General features: G+C 37.6%; 2 protein-coding genes across 2 annotated transcripts; one reads left to right on the top strand and one right to left on the bottom strand.

Annotated features, from left to right (window-relative positions):
• Positions 1-767: 767 nt before the first annotated feature.
• On the bottom strand, positions 768-9,640 carry LOC129804712 (DIS3-like exonuclease 2). The gene is made up of 3 exons (XM_055852256.1): positions 9,558-9,640; positions 7,877-9,493; positions 768-2,270 (listed from the first exon to the last, which is right to left on the bottom strand). Exons 2-3 carry the CDS (start codon positions 9,479-9,481, stop codon positions 927-929), a joined length of 2,949 nt encoding a protein of 982 aa, XP_055708231.1. The 5' UTR covers positions 9,482-9,493; positions 9,558-9,640; the 3' UTR covers positions 768-926.
• A 2,613-nt stretch (positions 9,641-12,253) lies between these two features.
• Positions 12,254-19,396, top strand: LOC129804711 (enhanced level of genomic instability 1). Its single transcript, XM_055852255.1, has 3 exons — positions 12,254-12,446; positions 12,527-15,201; positions 19,164-19,396. Exons 2-3 carry the CDS (start codon positions 12,533-12,535, stop codon positions 19,363-19,365), a joined length of 2,871 nt encoding a protein of 956 aa, XP_055708230.1. The 5' UTR covers positions 12,254-12,446; positions 12,527-12,532; the 3' UTR covers positions 19,366-19,396.
• Positions 19,397-21,166: the final 1,770 nt, after the last annotated feature.

Genomic DNA, 21,166 nt, shown 5'->3' with positions numbered 1-21,166 from the left:
AATAAAAAAGTAAAGTTCAAAATAGGAAAAAGTACTGTCCCTCTGAACGTTCATGCCTTCGAATAATGTGAATTTTCTTTTAGTTTTCCTAAGAAACTTACACATTTCTATTAGATATTAGTTGGCTTATCATCAATTGTTGATAATTCCGTGATAATTTAATGTAAATCTATTACGAAAAACAAAAAGAAATTCACATTGTTCGAAGGCATGAACGTTCGAATGGAGAGTACTTTCCTCTACTTTTTGTTTTTCCTCCGAGGCCAGGGACTTCTGGGACTGCCCTCGTAGCCCACTGAGCTTATGGGGACACCGCGACACCGGCTCTGACTGTCTTTGTCACTGACCTTTATCAATTGCTATGTGCACTTCAACTCAAAAAAAGTAGAACTTTGATAGGCGGATAGGCATCAGCCTATCTGCGTCTATGTTCGTAATATCAAGCCAATCGGAATTTGATGACTCGGGGCGGGGCGTGGAGTGTAGAGATTTTGAGGGATGAAAAAATCGATTGATTTACTACACTCTCTGATTTCGATCAGTAAAATACCTTTCCAGAAAACTGAAACTTATGCGCGCTGTACCGTTTTTTTGCCATTTGATACTTTTAATATCGCTGGAAGACCGACTATCAAAACCATGAGCCATATTTCATTTGTAAAGCATAAATAGCATTAAAGTAAATAAGTAACTGCTCCCCGTTAACAGTTGCTCAAAGTTGTAGAAGACTGATATCAAATCCCGACGATTCTCACAAACAAAAACACTTTTATCAGCTTTTTCCGTTTTTTTTGCATAAAATTAATTTTTTTTACACGAAATTTGAATCTTAAATTATTTTGTTTTTATTTTATGCTGCAAACAAACTTTTGTGTTAATGCGTTCTCACTTAAAAAAAAAAGATGACTTTAGATTTAGACTTTTGTTCACAACCATACGAGTTTCCCTTTTAGCTGGTTCTTTTTGCAAGTCACAGTAACTGCACATTCTGAAAAAATGCTAAGGGTCATGCTTCGTTCCGTGTTGTCCTTCTTGTGCACAATTTCAATTGTTTTGGGCGTTACATTGTCAATGAATGTGGCCTTGCCGCCGCCATATGTAACCTTCACGTGATGACCTGTGTCAATTAGAATGGTATCAATATAGCTTAGTCCCACTTTGAAGACTGCAGCTCGCATCTTGAGCTTCTTGACATTCTCCAGATGCTTCATGAAGTAGAGATTGATGCTGTCATTGCCAGCACACTTTGCATTGTACTTCTGAACATTGCAGACATTTGCAATTTTGTGGACTTCATTAGGATTCAGGGTTGGTTCTGGTCCGGAGTTTATTGCTGCTGCCAGAAGTCTATGCACCAGGATGTCCGGGTATCTCCGAATGGGACTGGTAAAATGGGTATAAATAGGAATTGAGAGGAGATAGTGCTTGAATTCATCTTCACTCTCCGTCAGTCCGCTGCAGAAGTACCTGGCTCGAATCATCGGCTTAGTTAACATGCAAGTCAGTATAGTCTTGGCCGCTTCCTTGTCCTTGCTTCCCTCAATAGCCTTCTCCAGGGAAGACGCAATGGCCGACGTACTCGTTAAATCAAATTTAACTCCAGCTGCCTTAAAATCATTTGCCAACTTCTCGAACTGATGCCGATCAGGCATATCATGGCACCTTAGCACTGCTCTGTCCGGAAACTTTCGGTGAATCCTTTTGGCCACTGTAATATTGGCCAGCAACATGAATTCCTCAATCAACTCGTTGCTCTCTTTTATAACCTCCCGGTGGAACTTCTGTGGTTGCCCCGTCTTCGGATCTAGCTGAAAGCCTATCTTTGGCTGATCCAGCTTCACTGCCCCAGCCTCCAATCTTTTCGCCCTCAGCTTCCTCGACAGCCGATGGAGAGTCCTCACACTCTCCACGACATCCTGCAACTGAAACTTCTGACTAACTATTAAGGGAAAGTCCCTAGCAGTCAAACTCTGTCCAGGACGATCGATTATACTCTGAGCATGTTCGTAGGCTAATTGCGTGCAGGATTTGATCACTGTCTTGGCAATGCGCTCCTTGAGGACCTTCCCCGAGGAGTCAATGCGCCAAAAGACAGAGAAGGCCAGACGATCCTTACCTGGCAACAGGGAACAGGCAAGGCACATTGGCAGAGGAAGCATGTGATAAACAGTGTCCACCATGTAAATGCTGGTGGTTTTGTTTCGCAGGATCATATCCAGAGGAGAGTTTTCGGGAATAAAGTGAGCAACATCGGCAATGTGAACACCAACCTGGTGAGGAAGAACGTAATAGTAGAACAGAGGTCGCAGAAATATAGGCCGTTAGCAGGTTTAGATCAGGTAATTGTAGGTGAAATTATCAAAATGGAACAACTTAGAATGCAGTAAGCAAAGACGGAAAGCTGCTATAACGGTGCTATAAACATGAAGTTTAGTTGTAAAGTGAGGTTATATTAGGATGATCCCGATCAGATCTTGCCAATGAGGGCTAAAAAAGTGCCTAAAGCTGGGTTCTAACTAATGGCTCAACGCTGGGCTCCCTTAGCCTGTGTCAGACGGGAAATATCCTTAAATTTGTCATGGTATGTCTAAGTTATTATGATATTTTGCATTATTAAGGGATTTTCATGAAATTTACAATGAATATATGAATTTTAGAGTGAATACATATGAATTTCACTCTGGAGGTTGGTCACCTACGCTAAGCAGTTAACCTACGCTAAAAAAAAATTAACCAAATTTAGCACTTTTTAAATATACCACGTTTAATTTGATGCCTTTCTGCGTAGTTGAGCAAAGCCCCAGATTTATATGAATTTGATGAGTCGAGTACTTCCCTTGTCAGTTTATTTACAAAAAAAAAAAAAAAAAAATGAAATCCCGTAGTAGGGGAAGTGAGGGATGGTTCACACGCTTTTTGGAAGTCAATATTCAAGATTTTTTTCTGGCTGAACGGTAAAATGGGCAATCAATTGCGCTATACCACAAGAATCTCTGGTCTTTTAAGTTTCTATGCGTGCCTCATTCACTGCCGTAAAATCTGTTCTTTTTCCTAGACAGGAAAATGAAAAAAGTATGATGATTTGTGCGAACCTTGCGTGTGGAGGCAAGATTCGCACGATGGGTTGTTAAGGTTCGTCATTGCATTGTTTTCCTGGAATAACTCTTGCTCACAATTAAAAATTATTTACCGATTATTAGATTCAAGTTCCACGAATCCACGGAAACCATTATTTCACTAAAAGAAAGTATCTAAAACAGTTTTCTTCTAATTTTTCTGAAGCACTGTTTTTCTTGCAAATTTATGTCGAAAAATCGACTGAAATGTGAAAATTTCAAATGTGACAACCCTAAAAATTTATCAGCTGTCTTTTCTTCATCTTTCTTTTCCTTTGTAGGAAAATTTACATATCTTCATCCCGGCCATGGTAGTTTCTCTGCCATTGACATTTCCATTTGTTCTCCTTCCCTTTTACTTGATTTTCGATGGGATGTTTTAGAAGATGCTCATGGCAGTGATCATTGGCCAATTATTATTGAAAATGAAATTGAAAGTGATCAAAGAACTCAGAGAGTGAAATGGAAAGAAGATAAAGTAGATTGGGAAAAATTTTTGAACGCTGGTTTAGATCGTTTTAATTTTTCCGAAGATTTATCGATTTCTGAATCTATTGAACTCTTTAATGAAACAGTTAATGATATAGCTCATCAATGCTTGGAAAAGAGTAAAGAATTCCCTAGAAAAAGAAGAGTTCCGTGGTGGACTGAGGATATCAGTAAAAATATAAAAGAACGCAATAAGCTTTTTAAAAAATTTTATCAACATCCTTCATCCTCTAACCTGCGTAATTTTAGAGAGAAGCAGAAGGAAGTTAGGAATTTAATGTCTGTTGCGAAACGAGAGAGCTGGACCAGTTATGTAAATAGTATTTCCCATGATACACCTCCAAAAGTTGTTTGGGATAGGGTTCGTAAAATCAATGGTTCATTTAATGTAAATGTAATTAGAGAAGTTAACACTGACGGAGTTACCTACTGTTCTGAAAAGGATATTGCCGAACAACTAGCAAACCGCTTTGATAATAATTCTAGTGATATAGATTTTTCTGAGGTTCAAATTTTGCAAAAGAATAATTTATGTACTTATCAAACTGTTCCAATTGGTCCACATCCTCGTGAGCTCGATTTACCCTTTTCATTGGAAGAGTTTAACTTTGCTCTTAGTTGTCTTAACGGGAAGTCTAGCGGACCTGACGGCATTTCTTACAAAATGATTCGTAACCTTCCTCCTATGGCTCATCTTACTTTGCTAGGAATCTTTAATCGAATTTATGAGACTGGTGATATTCCTGAGTTGTGGAAAATGGCCACTATTATTCCGATCTTAAAACCTGGAAAGGATCCAAGCGATACTTTAAGTTATAGGCCAATATCCCTTTTAAGTTGTGTTGGTAAGCTTTTTGAGAAAATGATTGTTAGACGCCTTAATTGGTGGTTAGAGAGCCATAAGTTATTGTCAGATTATCAATCAGGCTTTAGAAAAGGTAGAAGTACCGCAGACAACCTTGGTTTTCTTCAGCACTTTATCGCGGATAATTTAAATAAAAGTAAACATATTTCAGTTATTAGCTTTGATTTAGAAAAGGCATATGAGAGAGTCTGGCGTGTTGTGATTTTGAATAAACTCAAAGATTGGGGACTTGGAGGTAATTTGATGCAGTATATTACAAATTTTTTGGAAGATAGAAAGTTTTCAGTTTTTGTAGGCAATACGAGCTCTTCTATTCACACCCAGATTAACGGCACACCAACAGGTAGCGTATTGTCTGTGGCCTTATTTCTTATTGCTATTAATGGTGTTTCAGAAATTTTATCCTCGAATAATCATGATCATTTTCTTTATGCTGATGACTTGGTAATTATGTCTGCAGCTAACGATGTTAATTCTCTAAAAAGCGAATTGCAAAATGCTATAAATTGTATTGAATCTTGGTCTAGGGACTTTGGTTTTAAATTTTCTACTTCTAAATCCAAATCGTTACATATCTGCAGAAAACGTTCTTGTTGTCCCCCTCTTTTTACATTGAATAATTCTCTAATTGAAAATGTGTCGTCGGTTAAAATTCTTGGTATTATCTTTGATAGCAAATTTAGTTTTGAAAAACATATAAGTGAATTAAAAATCAATTGCCATAAAAGGTTGAATCTTCTTAAAACGTTAGCGAATATTGAGTGGGGAGCAGATAGGAATCAGCTTTTAAAAATTCATCAAGCATTAATTTGTGGAAAGCTTAATTATGGAATTGTTGCTTATGGCAATGCTAGTTCCACAGCTCTTCGTAAGTTAGATCCCATCCATTCCACAGGGGTTAGAATTGCCACAGGAGCCTTTAAATCTTCTCCAGTTCATAGTCTGTTGACGGAAGCAGGCGCTTACTCTTTAGCAGATCGAAGAGATTTGCTCGTAGTTCGTTTTTGGAACAAAATTAAAAATAATGATACTGGTATTTATTCCAAGATGAATTCGGGTTATGTGCAAGGTAGAAGGGTGAGTTCTTGGGTTAGCAGAGCAGAGAGATGGCATTCACAAAGAAACACCCCAGACAATAAAGTTTTCACATACAAGATGATAGAACCTTTCTGGCTGTTTGATAAACATATCTTTCATTTGGGCTTAAAATCTCACTGGAGTAACAAACCCATAATTTTCTGCGAAGCTTTCTTGAATACAATTATGGCTAAATTCGCTAATGTTAGGAAAATATATGTAGTTGGGAAAAAATTCAAGGGAAAATCAGGTATTGGGATTTGGGTGGAAGATTGCAATTGGCTTGTTGAAATTAAATGCAGTGATCTGCTTAACAATTATTCTTTAGAAGCTCGCTCAATACTTGTGGCTTGCAAAATTGCAATAAGTTTCAAGAAATGTGTCATTATTTCCAACGCTCATTCTGTTTTAAGAGACTTAGCCAATTTTCATGGGTCTAACGCATTCATTAATAATGTTCGCGATTTACTTATTAGGTATCCTGACAGAATTGATTTTGTGTGGGACCCAGGCCTTCTTGATGGCAGCAAAACGGCATTTACATTCGCTAAGAATGGTGCTAATAAAAGTGGTCCACGAATAGAAGAGATTACATTAAGTGACCTTAAGTCCTGGTGTAACCTTATTTTTAAGCAAGAAAAGGGAACGGAGTGGGTTTCTACTCCAGTTTCAAATAAACTTCGTGAAATCAGCAGTTCGCCGAAATTTAGTAATAATTTTACAAACAGAAAAGATCAAGTGGCCTTGACCAGACTGAGAATTGGTCACTGTAATTTTTCTCATAGTTATTTAATGAATAGTTCCTCTCCTCCATTTTGTGAAATATGCAACATTATTTTGACAGTGCGACATTTACTCTCAGAATGTCCTCGGTTAAACAGTTTGAGAACTGCTTTACGCATAAGAAACAGGTCAATGTCATCTATTTTAGGAGGATCTAACACAGAAGTTTTAAAGTGCATAATTCAAGCAGTAAGGAGTTTAAATTTTAAAATTTAAATAAGATCTGGATCAATTACCTTTAAATTTTTTTTCTTTTTCTTATAAATAATGTACATATACATATATATATTTTTTTTTCTCCTTGAAGTTTGATCAGTTTTCTATTCATATAGATAGATTAAGTAAAGTCACTTCTTAATATTCTTATTATATTATTACTTTAAACTATTCAGTTAAATTAGACTTTAAGAATGAAATGTTACCTTTTTTTTATATTACTTTTGAATTTAAAGTTACTGTAATGTATTGCCATCTGTGGTGGAAATGGCTTATAGCCGATTTACCAAATAAATCATATCTATCTATCTATCTTTTCCTTTGTTTTCATCTTTGAGGTTATGTTGTGATTTTAAGCTGCTGGAGTTACCTGATGAGTTGGCGAACCATAACACTTTCAGTGGTTGAACCAATACACAGTGTAGTATTTAGGATTTTTTCGACACTCGGAAAATAATTTTCCTCCTATGCAAAAAATATTACGTAAATATCAACCCAGATTAACCCTTCATCTATTGGTGTAAGTGATTATTTCTGAAAATCAATTTAACTGTGAGAAATCACACGAAATGTGAGTCATCAAAATTTCCCATTTTAAGCCATTTTTGGTGATTCTAGAACTTAGGAAAGAAGGGCTAGGTTGCCTATTTTTGCAGTGAAGATGAGGTTTATGATTACACTGTGCGACACGTTGTGGGTGTCTTTGACGAGAGTGCCAAAACTTGTTAGAGGGATATTTAAGGACCTCAAATCTGCAATCTGTTTGTCCGGGTCACTTCTAGATTTTTTTGGAAAAGCATTTTTTATTTTTTGCTGTTTTATAAAATTCAAAAATTCATATCTCCGGTTCTAATTATCCGGTGGTAGTCAATAAAGCTAATCTGACGCGTAATTTCATCCTCTATAACTCTTGTGAACATATCAAGCATCTACGATGAAAATGAAGTATATTTTTTAAAGATTTTTTGAAAAAGGGCACCTAAAATGGTACATTTTTCTGTGTTTTTTCCATCTTCTAGTAATTTTCCCACTTTAATAGAGCATTTTATATGTCAAATAACTATGCCTAAAATTTAGAGAATTTAATATTCTTTCATTTTCTTTTGGTTTGAATTTTCTATCTTAATTTGTTTATTCACTGTTTATCACTTGTTTATTCTGGATAAATATTTCAATGAATAGGGAAGGAATTAATTTCTGTGATTAAAATGTAGTAAATTCTAATAAAATTTCGAAAAATTGTTTCGGAAATTTTGAGGTCAATCAAGGGAAAAGAAACTGGGACGATTGCAATAGCTGTGATAATTTCCAAAGCAAAAGATTCACTTACCTCGAAGATGTCCTTGTCCACCTGAACACAGGAAACGGCATCATCCAGATCCCTGGCAGTCAATGGATCAATGGTGAAGATGCAAGTGTTTGTGCGTAGATCCAGTCGCTTCCGGACATCCTCCGGACGGATCTCAAACGACGGCAGCTGTGCCAGCAATTCAGCTGGATAGGGCTCGGGATTGAGGTCATTGGCCATGAGAATGGCCCTGTTTTCGCTCTCGAGCTCTCCCACCTGCCCCACAATCCTCAGCAGCTTCCCTCCCACTTCCCCGACGGCGCTGTACATGATCTTGGCCAGGAAGATGAAATTCATCATCATCTTGTTGCTCCTACTCATTCCACGGATCAGATCATCCGTGGTGATCCGGACACGTGGCAGACGCGAATCTCGTGGGGTCAGGAGATTGCTGTTGCTGATTGGACGCTGGAAAGTCCCAACGATTAGACGATTGTGTCCTTCTTTCAGGATCTCAATGACAACGCCAACTTCGCGTTCTTCAATCTCTGCGGGCTCCTCGGGAGCTTTCGAGGAGCTTTCGGAAGTTTTCTTTTCTTCCTCGTCATCGTCATCCTCTTCCGGGGCTTCGTCCTCGAGAGAGGCTTCTGCCTTTGTTTCCTGGACGGTTGTCTTGAAGATCAGGGCAAGGACGTGATCTCCGGGTAGGGCATGTCTTCTCAGCAGAGATGACCGGAAGATGATGTCCTTCGCTCCAGTCGGATTGGCCATGTAGGAATTGTGATAATTCTTCACGCTGACCCGGATTTCTCCCTCAATCAGTGTCCCTTTCTTCGCACTGACCACTTCTGCTGCAAAAGCTTTGAGGGATTCCGTGAGCTTGGCATCTGGCAAGATTTTAGCTGGTCCCTGAGCCTCTGCCTCAACAACTTCAAGGTATTTCTCCTCAATCTCTGACATTTCCAGAGACTTCCGCGGAGACTTTCCTTTTCCCTTCTCCCGATGATCCTTCTGCTCTTTCTCACCTTTTGTTGTGGCATGTCTCCGTGTTTTGACAATCTCCCGGAGCCTCTGCATCTTCACGTGTTCCCCATTGTGGCGACTTTTCTTCAAGTAATTGTAAATCACAGGATTTATTTCCAACTTTGTCCGATTCCCATTGCCCAGAAATACCAGCAAATTCCTCTCCAGGGCACTTTTCATCAGATACTCTTCTCTCTCTTCCGCATCCATCGACAGAAGCTGCAGAATCAGGATATTTCCCTCAGTCAGCAATTCCGGAAGGGCTCCATTCACACACCCATTATCAACTTCAACAACAGATCTCTCATCTGAACTCCTACTCTTCTTCCCTTTCTTCTTTGACCTGGTGCGCTTCTTCTTCCCAGGATTCTTTCCTGGACACTCAACAACTTCTTCATCTGCTGATTCCTCCTCTGGAACATTCACACACAACTTCAAGTCTTCCTTACCAAAAACTTCTCCCTCTGGCACGGAATTCCTCTCAAAATCCAACTTGAGAGCCTCCAATGTGGCCAGGACGTTGGAAATATTCCCGGTTGCAGCATGCTGGGAATTTTTGTTCAGTGAATTTTGACACTCAGCCCCGGATTTCGCTTCCGTGGACTGATTTTGGCAATTGTCCATTATCTTGGGGGTCTGAGGGAGGATTTTACAAGGTAGTATAGGGACTTTTTACAGATTTTTTGGGCATTTTTCTCACCTTTGTTCTCCAAACCAAAAACTTTTTATCTCACTTAATTTTTTTTCGACAGTTTTTCCGAAAAAATCCCAGTGGACGATCCATTCGCAACTTTCCATACAAAAGGGTGAGGAAATTATAAGAACCTTGTTTTTTACGAATTTGTAAGGCATCGGTAATTACTCTAATGACTCTAATGCTAAAATGTTTAACATTTCGTAGGACCAAGTGGCAGCCGCTGCCATTTATCGGATTTTACAAAATATTTTGATATTCTTACTTATATTTTAACATTCAGAGTTTTAGTCAATTCTTTACTGGTGACTGAATCAGAAATTTCATCTCTTTGGTTACAGTATCTAAAGATTTCTAACCATTCGATGTTTTTATCTTTCATAGAGTAATGTTTTTTCATCGAACATTTTACGGTCAAAGTAATTCACTGAATTCTCAACTTATCAATAATTTGCAAAAACACTTTTAAACTGTTCTTTTAAGGCTTTTACACATTAACAATCAAGAAAATTGTATCTGCAAAACGTCAAACTCCCATATAAAATACATACAGTGCTGTCTCTCTATATGCACACTCTCTATATGCACAGCTTTTGTGTCGGTTGCATTCAAAATCAATTTGTTTACATTTTGACAAAGTAATAAAGAAAATTATTTTCTTGGTAACTAATTTTTCTTGTTTTTAATTTTCTTAATTTTATTTTTTCTGTTTCATATTATATTTAAAATAACACGGGAAATTCTAGAACAATAAAAAAATTATAATATATTAAAAGAAAGAAAAAAAACCGTTGGGAATTTCAAAAAAAGTTGTGCATATTCAGAGAGAGAACTGTCAAAAAAGTACCCAAATTGTGCATATAGCGAGACAGCACTGTATGGCAGTAACTGCCACTTGGTCCTTCCGACTGCAGTTTTTTGTTTTTGCAAAATATTTTACAGTAATATTTAATCTTTATTAAAAATTTTTATAAGGACAAAATAACCAGATAAATTCTGCACCTTCTGCACGCATTCAATCAGGCCTTCAGGCGAAATTATATATTCTTCACAATAAAAAATTAAATTGAAAACTAAATTGGCAGCGGCTGCCACTAGGGTCTTTCCAAGTGTTAATTAATATTTTTCAATATTCTCCTATTTTAAAGCCATATGCTAGTTAATTAATGTAAAATCAAACGCTTGAATTTTATAAAGATTTTTTTAGGTTAAGAATGATTTTTTGAGAACCTATTAACACCAAAGTGGCATTTTACTCCAATTTTGAGTTTGGAGCTTCATTAGGAATTTTATTCAGTATTATGCCAAAGTGATAATACGAATGTGTAGAGAATTTAATTAGCTTCCGTTTAGTCGAAAAAAATAGTTGATTGTAGAGCTTAAATTTCCCGCCTTATAGCAATAAATGCTCTGCTGAGGCAACCCTAAATATTCGAGACGCAATGTCTCCTTTCTAGGCCAGCGCCTCTGGTGATGGTGGAGACGACTGTAATAGTTTAGTCGATCGTACGATCTCAGTGAGTACGGACGTGGGTTCGTCATGAGTCGTACAAGTGATAGGACATAGTGTGGAGAGCTCGCGACAGTCTGGAGCCCACACCAGTCGATTGCATAAGCAGGTCACCTCCTAAGTATTTTAGATTTAAGAGTAGATTTTGCTTGCCCCCTATATGATAACTTTTTTTATTATTTAAAAAATAGGGAAGAAACCAAAAAATGGGAGTAGAATACCAAATTGGCGTAAAATGCCACCTTTTTCTTATATGGAGTTGACGTTAAAAATGGACATTTGAATGGCTTATTCTATACATAACCTGAAAAATGTGCACATTTTTTGCGATTTGTCACGATTCGAAAAATCACAAATATTCGTGAAAATGTTAAAATAATAATTAAAAATTAAATAATATAAAGTGGTACTGTAGAGAAAAATAAGGTGAAAATTCACTTTACGCCTTGTTTATCTTTTTCGAATTCCTGTTGGAACATCACATACAATTTTCTTAAAAAAAAACGCAAACTATTGAAAATTTTATAGGAAAATATATTGATATTGGACCTAAAATGCATGCCAAATTGCTATGAAAAATGAAATTCAATGGAAATAGGCATTTTGCTTGCCGGATGTGGACCGAAAGCTCTGGGCAAGATAGAAAATTTGTTTTTCTTCTTGAGGTGAAATAAATTTCCACTGGCGATTAGCGGAAGTGTCCCCACAGAATATCCATCACGCCAGCTCATTATCCAACAATTGTAATTTATATAGCCAAAAGGGTTTTGCTTAAAAAAAATTGGAAGTACAAAAAATAAATTAATTAATTATGAATTTGAGAATTTAAAAATTCGCCATTTTTTAGCTTAAATATTCACTATATAGCAATTAGCTAGAGACTTGCAAAAAATATTCTAGATTCCTTCAACCTTCTATTTTATAATTATGTACAGACATAAGAAAAAATAACTTTAGGTAGTCAGGAAAAATTATTTTCTTTATGGAACACCGGTGTTCCAATCGTCCTTAAAGGGTTAAAGTAGTATTGGTAAATTAAATCTTTGCTATCCAATTAAATCTTTGATAGCAAAGATTAAATCTATTATTTGTGCACAGTACGAGAGCATTATGGTATGGCACATGGGGCACATGCATAGTTATCGGTAAATTTTGTATGCGTTTTCGTAAAGTGCGGGTTGTCCACTGGGTTTTCGGAAAGTTTTTCGACTCCTTTGACGTGTCAAAATCCGCTGTGTTTTGTATTTTGCTGCGCGCCAAATTGTATTCTGACCCTTTTAATGCGTGTTTTAGTGCTCAAAAGTTAGCAATTTTAGTGGAAAAGTTTTCCTAAAGTGCCCTTGCATCATGATTCATTAGCAGTTTATGTTTTTATGGGCTAAAAGGTAAGTCAAAAGAGGTTTTTGGGTGCTGTTGTTTCATAACCTCAATTTTTTGTTTATTTCGTCTTTTCTGGATTTTTCAGGCAAAAATGAATGGAATCCGCCAATATTTCTCATCCCAACCCAAGGACGGGGAGGTTGCAAGCCCTGAACCCTCCCAGAACCGCAAGAAAATCCAGAAAATTGTCAGCAACATGGAGTCTGTGATGAAATCTGTCCGGAAGAAGAAGTCAAAGAAGAAGAGGCTGAAGGAGGAGGTTTCTGGGGATGGAGACATCACTGACATATCGAATATTCTAAGTTGCAGTCTGAATCTTTTGTCGCCGAAGAAGTCACCGAGAAAAGGTAGGAAAAAACTTGATAATTTGCATGCAAATGATTCAGAAGCTGGGACTGCCCTCAATGGGCTCAATGGACATTCTGGGGAATGTGGAGATGTTGGGATTGTGGAAGATGCTCCAGTGAAGGGAGAGATTGAAGATCAGGAAAATATGGGCAAAAAGAATGTTTTCCAAGTCTTGATGCAAGCAGGAAAGCTCATGACTTCTACCCCGAATCCTCCTCCTCAGGAGAGAAAAAGGCGATTCCCTGAAGAGTTTGCTGAAGAGGATTCGGCTAAAGTGGTTAAGAGGGCCAAAAAGAGCCCGGAGATTGGGGAAAATGGGACAAAGGTGGAGGGTAGTGAGAAGAAACCAAAATCCAGGAGGAAGAAACTCTTTGAAATTGAAGTGGAGACTGTTGAGTTTCCCAGGAAGACTAAAGAGAAAGCTCAAGAAGAGACTGAAGCTATTGAGAATGGGAAATGTGCTGAGGAACAGCCTAGGAAGAAAACCAAATCCTCAAGGAGGAAGAAACTCCTTGAGCTGGAAGTTGAAGCTGTGGTTGTTCAGGAAGCTTCCAAGGTGGAAGATCTCAATACAGGGGTTGAAATTGCTGAGGAAGTGCCTAAAGAGAAGAAATCTGGGCGAAAGAGGAGGGTTATGAGGGATTCTTCTCCGGAAAATGAGCTTCCGGAAGAGCTTCCAGTGAATGGGAGGACTCGTAGGTCCAAGAGGACAAGGGAAGTGGAAGTTGAAGAAGAGGTTGTGGAAATTGAAGTGGATTCGCCGCAGACACGTCCTAGACGTTCCTGCCGGCAGAAGATCCTCTCCTACAGCATTGATATGACCTTCCTGGATGACAGTCCGGAGAAGCTAAAAGCTAGCAGGAAGCCACGCGAGAAGCCCAAGACGGAGGTCATCGATGTGGATGAGTCTCCGAAGAAAAATGTCAAGCTAGCTCCGATATTCCTGAAGCCGCAAAAGGTAGAAGTTGATCCGGAAGTTCTCAAAGCGAGGCAGGACTTTCTCATGTCCGGAATTCCGGAAAAGATGAGGCAACTCATTGATAAACAGAGAGCTGTGGAAGAGGAATTTGAACTGAATCAGTTTCCTGAGATATCACATGTTACTCAGGCCGATAATGCCCTTCCGGAAAGCCTAATCACCTGGAGATCCAAGAAAATTGAGCTTAGTTTTTTCGAAGAAAAAGATTTCCAAGAAAATCTTTCTTCAAATCGCCAAATATCTCTGATAAATCGAAATTCCGATAAGCCAAGGTCAGAAAATCCCTTTCCGGAAAGTGATACTTTGACAGATTCTCAGAAATCGAAGATCCTCAAGCAGCTGAAGAAGGACTTTGACAACTTCCCGACAAACAGAGCTTACAACTTCTTCCGGAAGAGGCAGGAGTCTCAGAACTTCGACTCAAGTGTTCAAATCATCGGAGATGATCTTTCCGGAAATCTCCTCTTCACAGATAAATATCGCCCTGAAGCCACGGGTGATTTCCTCGTCAACAGCGCTCCAGCGCAGGAATTGAAGACCTTCCTGGAGTCCTTCCAAAGTGACTCATCGCGCTTCAATGGTACTTTTGAGAGTCTCAATGAAGACTCCTGCAGCAATTACGGGAATTCCTGCTGCGTCGTCCTTTCCGGACCTTTCGGAAGTGGCAAGAGCGCCGCTGTGGCCGCCGTGGCAGCCGAACTAAACTTCAATGTTTTGGAAATCAATGCGGGGATGAAGAGGACAGGGAAGAAGCTCCTGCAGGACCTTCAGGAAGCCACACAATCCCACAAAGTGGGAAGAAGTGAAGATACAGCCCAGCGCTTTTCGCTGATCCTCGTGGAAGATGCTGAAATTGCCTTTGAGCAGGACGAAGGCTTCATCAGTGCAATCCATCAAATTGTAGCTGACTCCAAACGCCCTGTAATCCTGACCACATCAGAGCCCAATTGCTCTCACTTGGAAAAATTCACAGCGATGAATGTGATTCACTTCGAGCCTCCACGGTCTGACCACATCTCCAAGTGGCTGACGCTGATGGCTCTGGCTGAAGGAGTTCAGCTTCCAGAAGCCGACATCAGCAATCTCTATCAGTTCAATGGTCAGGATATCAGGAAGACCACGATGGATTTGGAGTTCTTTGCGAGATCGCGAGCAGGAAAGGATCTCAATGGAGCTGTAACAGGAGCAGGATTGAGGAATACCTCCTGGGATAGTTTATGGAGCAACAGTTCCAAATGGTTGGAGGCTGCTGGAGATGAAGGAAAAGTTGAGGACTTTGCAGAGTTCTATGACTTTGTGGCGAACAGTGAAATGGTCAGGAGTCGAACTGATGATGAAGATCTCTCGCTGAGCCTTGTGGAAGGAGCAATGCAGATGAGGGGTATCAGTTTGGACGGATACGATCATTTCAAGAGACCAAGGCAAATTGAAAGGTAAATTGATGATTTATTGGTGAAATATGAAATCGATATCTCATACTGTTTGGCCTCTTCGTTGGAAAAATGGCGAAGACACCGAAGTGCCTTTGAATAATTCCTAATAACGATTTTTCAAGGACAAAGGTTCATAAGGTTCTAGAGAGCGTATTTCTCATCAGAATGATGTCATATTGGGCTCATTAGAAAGGTCTTGGAATTCTTGACAAACCTGAACCGATTCAAATCGGTTCTGAATCGGTCCATTACAGAAAACTGATTTTCATCCGCAATTCAAGTATATTACTCCTGAGGTGTATTTTGAGCGATATTTTGAGTGATTTATAAATCGGTTGTGAATCGGTAATGAACCGGTTATGAACCGATAAGTAATTTTTGTCCGAAAATCAATTTTATTACCCTTTGAAACTATTCTGGGGAATCTCTTGTGTGATTCATGAAACGGTTCAAATCGGTTGAGAACTTGTAAACGGTAAATAATGCAAATGTACCTGTTCTTGCCAAATTCTTCCATCGGAAATATTCTTTATTCTTCAAATAATACCGTATCAAAGTCTATGAGGCCATTTACATCGTAGCATTAGGATTAGATTGAGATTAGATTGTCCCAAAATCCGAATCCAATCATGTCTGTTTATATCGTACTGTTGAGATTGAATTGGATTTTTAGCGGGATGCCATTTTCGTGAGGTTAAAAATGATATTTTCGATTTTTAAGTTGGATTTTTTTGCTTAAGATTCTTAAATTTAACTACACAATTTGCTTAACATTACGTTCATACCCTTGTTTAAGGAGCTCTGCAAAAACTTCTTGGTTGCGATTTTTTTTAGAGTCTATCGTCACAACAACTCCTTCTCCTGATTAATTTAGAAGAGGAGCTTAGTCTCCTTGCTTTGTCACCTCTTTTAAACTTGTCGTTGCCTATATCCTTGTCCAATACACAAAAAAAGTCCTGAAAATTTTATTTTGTGCGACTTCCTTACCAAAACAACACAAATGATGAGGGTAATTTTAACGTCAAATGCAACTCCGAATTTCGCTTCGCGTGCTCCGAAAATGTTTGGGACAATTGGGACAATTTGAATCCAATCCAATTCGATACGAGGTGTCGTATTGGATTTGCCGTTTATATCGAGAAAAATTAAACAAATCCCAATCTAATGCGGCGATGTAAATGGCCTCTATGCGATCAAAAAGAATCGTGACGGGTGCAAAATGCGAACGCGAACGATTTAAGATCTAAGCGTTCAAAGGTGCCCTCTTAAATCTCCCTTAATTCCTGCCCACTTTTTTTTTTATCCTAATTGCCAGGTAATTCTTTTCATCAACTTTTCAAAGATCAATCCTACTCGTGTTCGTCCTTCAGAAATCTTTGTCTCTATTTTCTATCAAAATCTCTCAATTTCTGCAATCTATCTCTTAGCGTCCTTTGCAGCAGAATTCCCTCTAAAAACTGACACTTCTACGCTTCTTTTCTATCTGGCAACTCCTAATCATAAAAGCTCATCTAATCTATAAAAGCTGACCCTCATAATTATTTAAATTCAAATTTAGAATCTGCAACAGTACCTTTTAGGTATACAGTAGACTCTCTCTCAATCGGCTCTTTTTCAATCGGGCGAAAAATTTTGCTGAGAATTTTCACGTTTAATTATGAAGCTAATTTGCTCAAATTCGCTGTAGTTCTTCCTATTCCATCTTGATTCTTTATAATTGAGCGCTTTTTGTGGAATTTACAAAGGCTTTGACGCCCAAATCTATCGATAAACCGGATTACATTTTGTCCCAAATGCCCAATTGAGAGAGAGTCTACTGTATAGCATCTAAGTTACGAGTTCGAGCACTTCGCATAGCCTGGAACGCTTTGCCACCTCTTTTTAGTCAACTTAAATCTATTCCAAATAAGTGCTCTGAAAGGTTATCATGGTTATCATGCCCCATTTTCTTAGAAATTCTTATTAATTCATTTCCAGTTGTTTAAATTATCTGCAGATAACTGTTCCCAGAATCAAACCAATATCAGATATACAAAAATGAAAAAAAAATACTTTTCTGATAATAGCAAATAAAACGGCATAACAATAAGGAATTCTGTAGGTCAATTCTGAAATTTTCTTTTAAAAGAAATAATGAAAAAAGCTAAATTTGGGATAAGGTGGAACACTTTCTAAAATAAATGATTTTAGAGGAAAAACCGGCTTCGCAGAAATACGTCATTCAACACGATTTTAACTTTGATCTTCGAAAATTCGATATCGAAATGTTTTTCGGTCATAGGTGTCTAAAGACGAAATATTCATTTGACTCAGGGTGGAGCATATTCTAATACATTTTCCGTACAACAGTATGATATATTTTTTCGCTCTGATCAGCAACGTGCCCAGTCGTAAAGTGATCGTAAAGTTATTGCTGAATAAATAAAATGAAAAAGAGAGTGAATCATAAGAAAATTAACAAGGAAATAATAAAAAAATACACTTATCGTTAAATTTAGTTTCTTTGTGATTGGGTTGCTTTCGCATGAAAAAATAACGGAAAGGCCTATTCATTGGCCAAGACATCCTCCATTTTGCGGGTCATGCGCCTTTTTGGTTAGCCAAGGCACAGACCATTTGTCGGCTTATAGCCTTTCAGGCCAGCCAAGACAAAAACCTTTTTTTCGGGCGGATTTTGGCTAACTTCAGCTACGTGATACACAGCCCACCTCAAATTTCTGTTAATTGTCTAATGGTTCCTATTCTCTGTGGATTTGGTGACCTGCTTAACGCCAATTCAAATGCGATTAACATGTCTTGATTCTGGACAAGACAGGTGTAAATTTTATTTTTGAAATTGCCTCGATACGGCAAATAATAAAATTGATGAAAAATTATTTTTGGGGTAATCGCTGTGATCAGCAACAAATAGAAGAAAACTCCACATTTTTTTCGGTGAAAGGCCTATTGTGTTAGCTAGGACACCCACCATTTTTGGGGTAGTAGGCCTTTTGGTCTAGCTAAAATCAACATTTTTGGGTGGATTTGGGTTAACTTCATTTCAAGGCAGTGTATCGCTTTAAAACCCAATCTTTCCGTGAAAATTTAATAATTTGAATCATACATTTGAAAGATAAATTTATTAGCGACAATTAATGACTCGTATTAAAATTTTAATGAGCAAGTATGATACAAGGACTAAGGGCCTTGACAGACCTACGGTTTAATCTAATTATAATTAAAATAGTGATTGGACTACTTTTCCATCAGTTTAATTAGTCCATCTGTCGGCTGAAGCTGAGAAACGACTTAATTAGAGAGAAACTGATGGTAATTTGGTCTGATCATTATTTTGATAGGGGATCTCGCTCGTTGTAAGTTTGAGTCCCGTCCGGTGCAAAGATTTGATTTAATCTTTCTGTACATAGATCTTGAAAAATTCGAAAATCTATTTGAAGATCCAAAAAAGGGACTTTCTTACTTCTTAATACTTTCGCAAGGTGGCGAAATCAAGGTATTCGAATTTGAAGTGCTCAAGTGTCAAAATGTGACGGTCTTCACATTGTTGTGAGGAAAAAAACAGAACAAAGACGGTTACTGTTCTTGTTTCATTATTTAATCACTCCATAATCACTGAGTAACTCGTTTGCCAGCTTTTTAGTGTGATATTTGATAAATTTTCCCCACCTTGTTCGAAAATTTAGTATGAAAATTCGAAATTGAATTTGAATTCTTCGAACTTCAGCGACTTTTTGTGTAAATAGAGTTCCATTTACCTTTTATCCCAGACAATATTGGAGAATCAAAATCTACTTCGGTTCAGGCTCAAAGTCTAGAAAAAAACATTTTCACTATGATCGTAATAAAAATACACAGTGGTTTATAAATCGGTTCAAATCGGTTATGAATCCCTAATGATAAATGTTGCGAAAGTAATATCGCAAAGGACTGTCCTTGTATTTTCCAGAACCTTTATTTTTCAGATCTTGTCTGAGTTCAGTAACGAACGAAAGATCTCGGCATCTGGATTACGAACCGATTTTGAGGTCAATTTGCAGGAGCGAGCAGGAGAAAGCGTCCAGGGAGAGGAAGTCCTCGAGGTTCTATCACTATTTGAGGCAAATTGTTAACGCTTCGAATGAGGACTTTTTGAAACACTGTACAATTTTTTCTGAAAAAGCTTAAAGTTATTAAATATAATGCTCGAGAAAACCCATTGCTATGTCTTTTGAATTTTAACCAAACGCCCCAAACGCCCTATTCATCCAATTTCAGGGAATTTTTATGTTTCACAAACCTCATAATTCATGAAAGAATCGGTTATTGCCGTTATTGGCGCGGAATTCTGCTGAAGTGTTATGTATAAGAGGATATTTCACAATTAGATGGAATAGATAGTAGAATGTTTATTTTACATGATAACGTCATTCGTCGTTTGCATATGGAGATGTTATTTATGAAAAAAATTATTGTGGGATCGTAGATAAGAAAATAAATATTTTATCAACAACTATTGCAACTTAATACAAAATTGCAAACTGTATCTCCAGGTGAATTTTTCCGCTGATTCAAGCACTATTAGTATTTGTGATATTTTTTCAAACTTAAAATATTATCAGAAATCTCAAGTATATTGCTCATAGGGGTTGGTCACGTAAAGCAAATTCAATAATGCATTGTTGTGATTTTCTTTTGTACTCTCGATTTATCAGTTTAATAAAATTGCGTGCGAATTGAAACGATCCTTTTGAGAGTTTTGGAATGACTATGAAGCTGTATATAAAAAATGCAGCTTTCAAAATTGGCTCATTTCTTAGAATTCATTCGCTTTTAAGAAATGTCTCAGACATTCACAAAAGAAGAAGTTGCAAAGAAAAACGGGAAAAATGGCAACGATTGTTGGTTGATCATTAAAAATTCTGTGTACGACGTTACAGGATACTTAAAAGAGGTAAGTTTGAGAAGGTTTCAGGATAGCAAAAGATGGGAAAGATGATCCGGAAACTGCAATATTTCAGCATCCTGGAGGAGATGATCTGATCTTGGAATGGGGCGGGAAGGATGGAACGAAGGCATTTAACGACTTTGGCCATTCAAGTGATGCCCTTAAGGATTTGAAAAAGTTAAAAATAGGAGAATTGGCTGAAGAGATTAAAGTCCCTAAACAAGTTAATCCCTCACAAAGAAATGTAAAAGAAGAAGTTAAAAGGAAAAAGTCCTTCGCCAGGTTTTTACTTTGCAAATAAATTGTTAAGAATATTATTTATTTTTAAATAAATGCTCTATCTATTGATAAAGGAAATCACCATCTGATCTATCTTTCAGACATTTTACGGAGAGATTTTTCTTCCTTCTTGCAAATTGACAAAAAAAAGCACAGTCAGCTGAAAAAATAGCGTTTTCAGCATATTTTTGCTGAGTCGATTAGTAAAAATATGCTGACCTGTCAGCAATTCTCGAACAAAAAGTGCTAACCAAATGGAAATTGCCGAAATGGCACTACCTCGCGAGTTTTCAACTGAATTAAAATCGGTTAGCTTTTGCTGATCACTGGGACTAAATATTCTATGACTTTAAGATCAAAATCTATAGAAACGGTTAACGATTATAAGAAATGCTATTTTTTATTTTAGCTTTGAAAAAAAAATGCTAAAATTGGTGGTTTTCAACCTCGAATTTAAGGATTTCTAACTTTAAGGTCAGAATCACATTGACAATAAAATGCTCGCCGTAGCCTCACCGTATTTCGTTAATTTACGCATTTTAATTGCAATTCTTATGCAAATTTTCCATTACCGTATTACCTTATCTCATACTCGGTGGCACTAGGTGAAAATAATATAAGAAAATTGAAGAAATAAAACGAAAATTCGATAAACGGTGAGCAAAGAAAACTGTACGAGAAATTAATCGTACAGTTTTGTGCTCACCGTTTATCGTATTTTCGTTTTATTTCTTCAATTTTCTTATATTATTTTCACCTAGT

This window comes from Phlebotomus papatasi, chromosome 2, assembly GCF_024763615.1.
Source record: "Phlebotomus papatasi isolate M1 chromosome 2, Ppap_2.1, whole genome shotgun sequence".
In the NCBI taxonomy this organism is placed as follows: Eukaryota; Metazoa; Arthropoda; class Insecta; order Diptera; family Psychodidae; genus Phlebotomus; species Phlebotomus papatasi.
The sequence above is the reverse complement of the archived record's forward strand: the minus strand, read 5'-3'. Positions and strand labels throughout refer to the sequence as shown.

Excerpts from the sequence above, each read along its gene's own strand:
- LOC129804712 (XM_055852256.1), bottom strand. The coding sequence starts at position 9,481 with ATGGACAATTGCCAAAATCAGTCCACGGAAGCGAAATCCGGGGCTGAG. Across the intron at positions 2,271-7,876 it reads TGGACAAGGACATCTTCGAG|GTTGGTGTTCACATTGCCGA; the intron begins GTAAGTGAATCT and ends CTTCCTCACCAG.
- LOC129804711 (XM_055852255.1), top strand. The coding sequence starts at position 12,533 with ATGAATGGAATCCGCCAATATTTCTCATCCCAACCCAAGGACGGGGAG. Across the intron at positions 15,202-19,163 it reads AGACCAAGGCAAATTGAAAG|ATCTTGTCTGAGTTCAGTAA; the intron begins GTAAATTGATGA and ends TTTATTTTTCAG.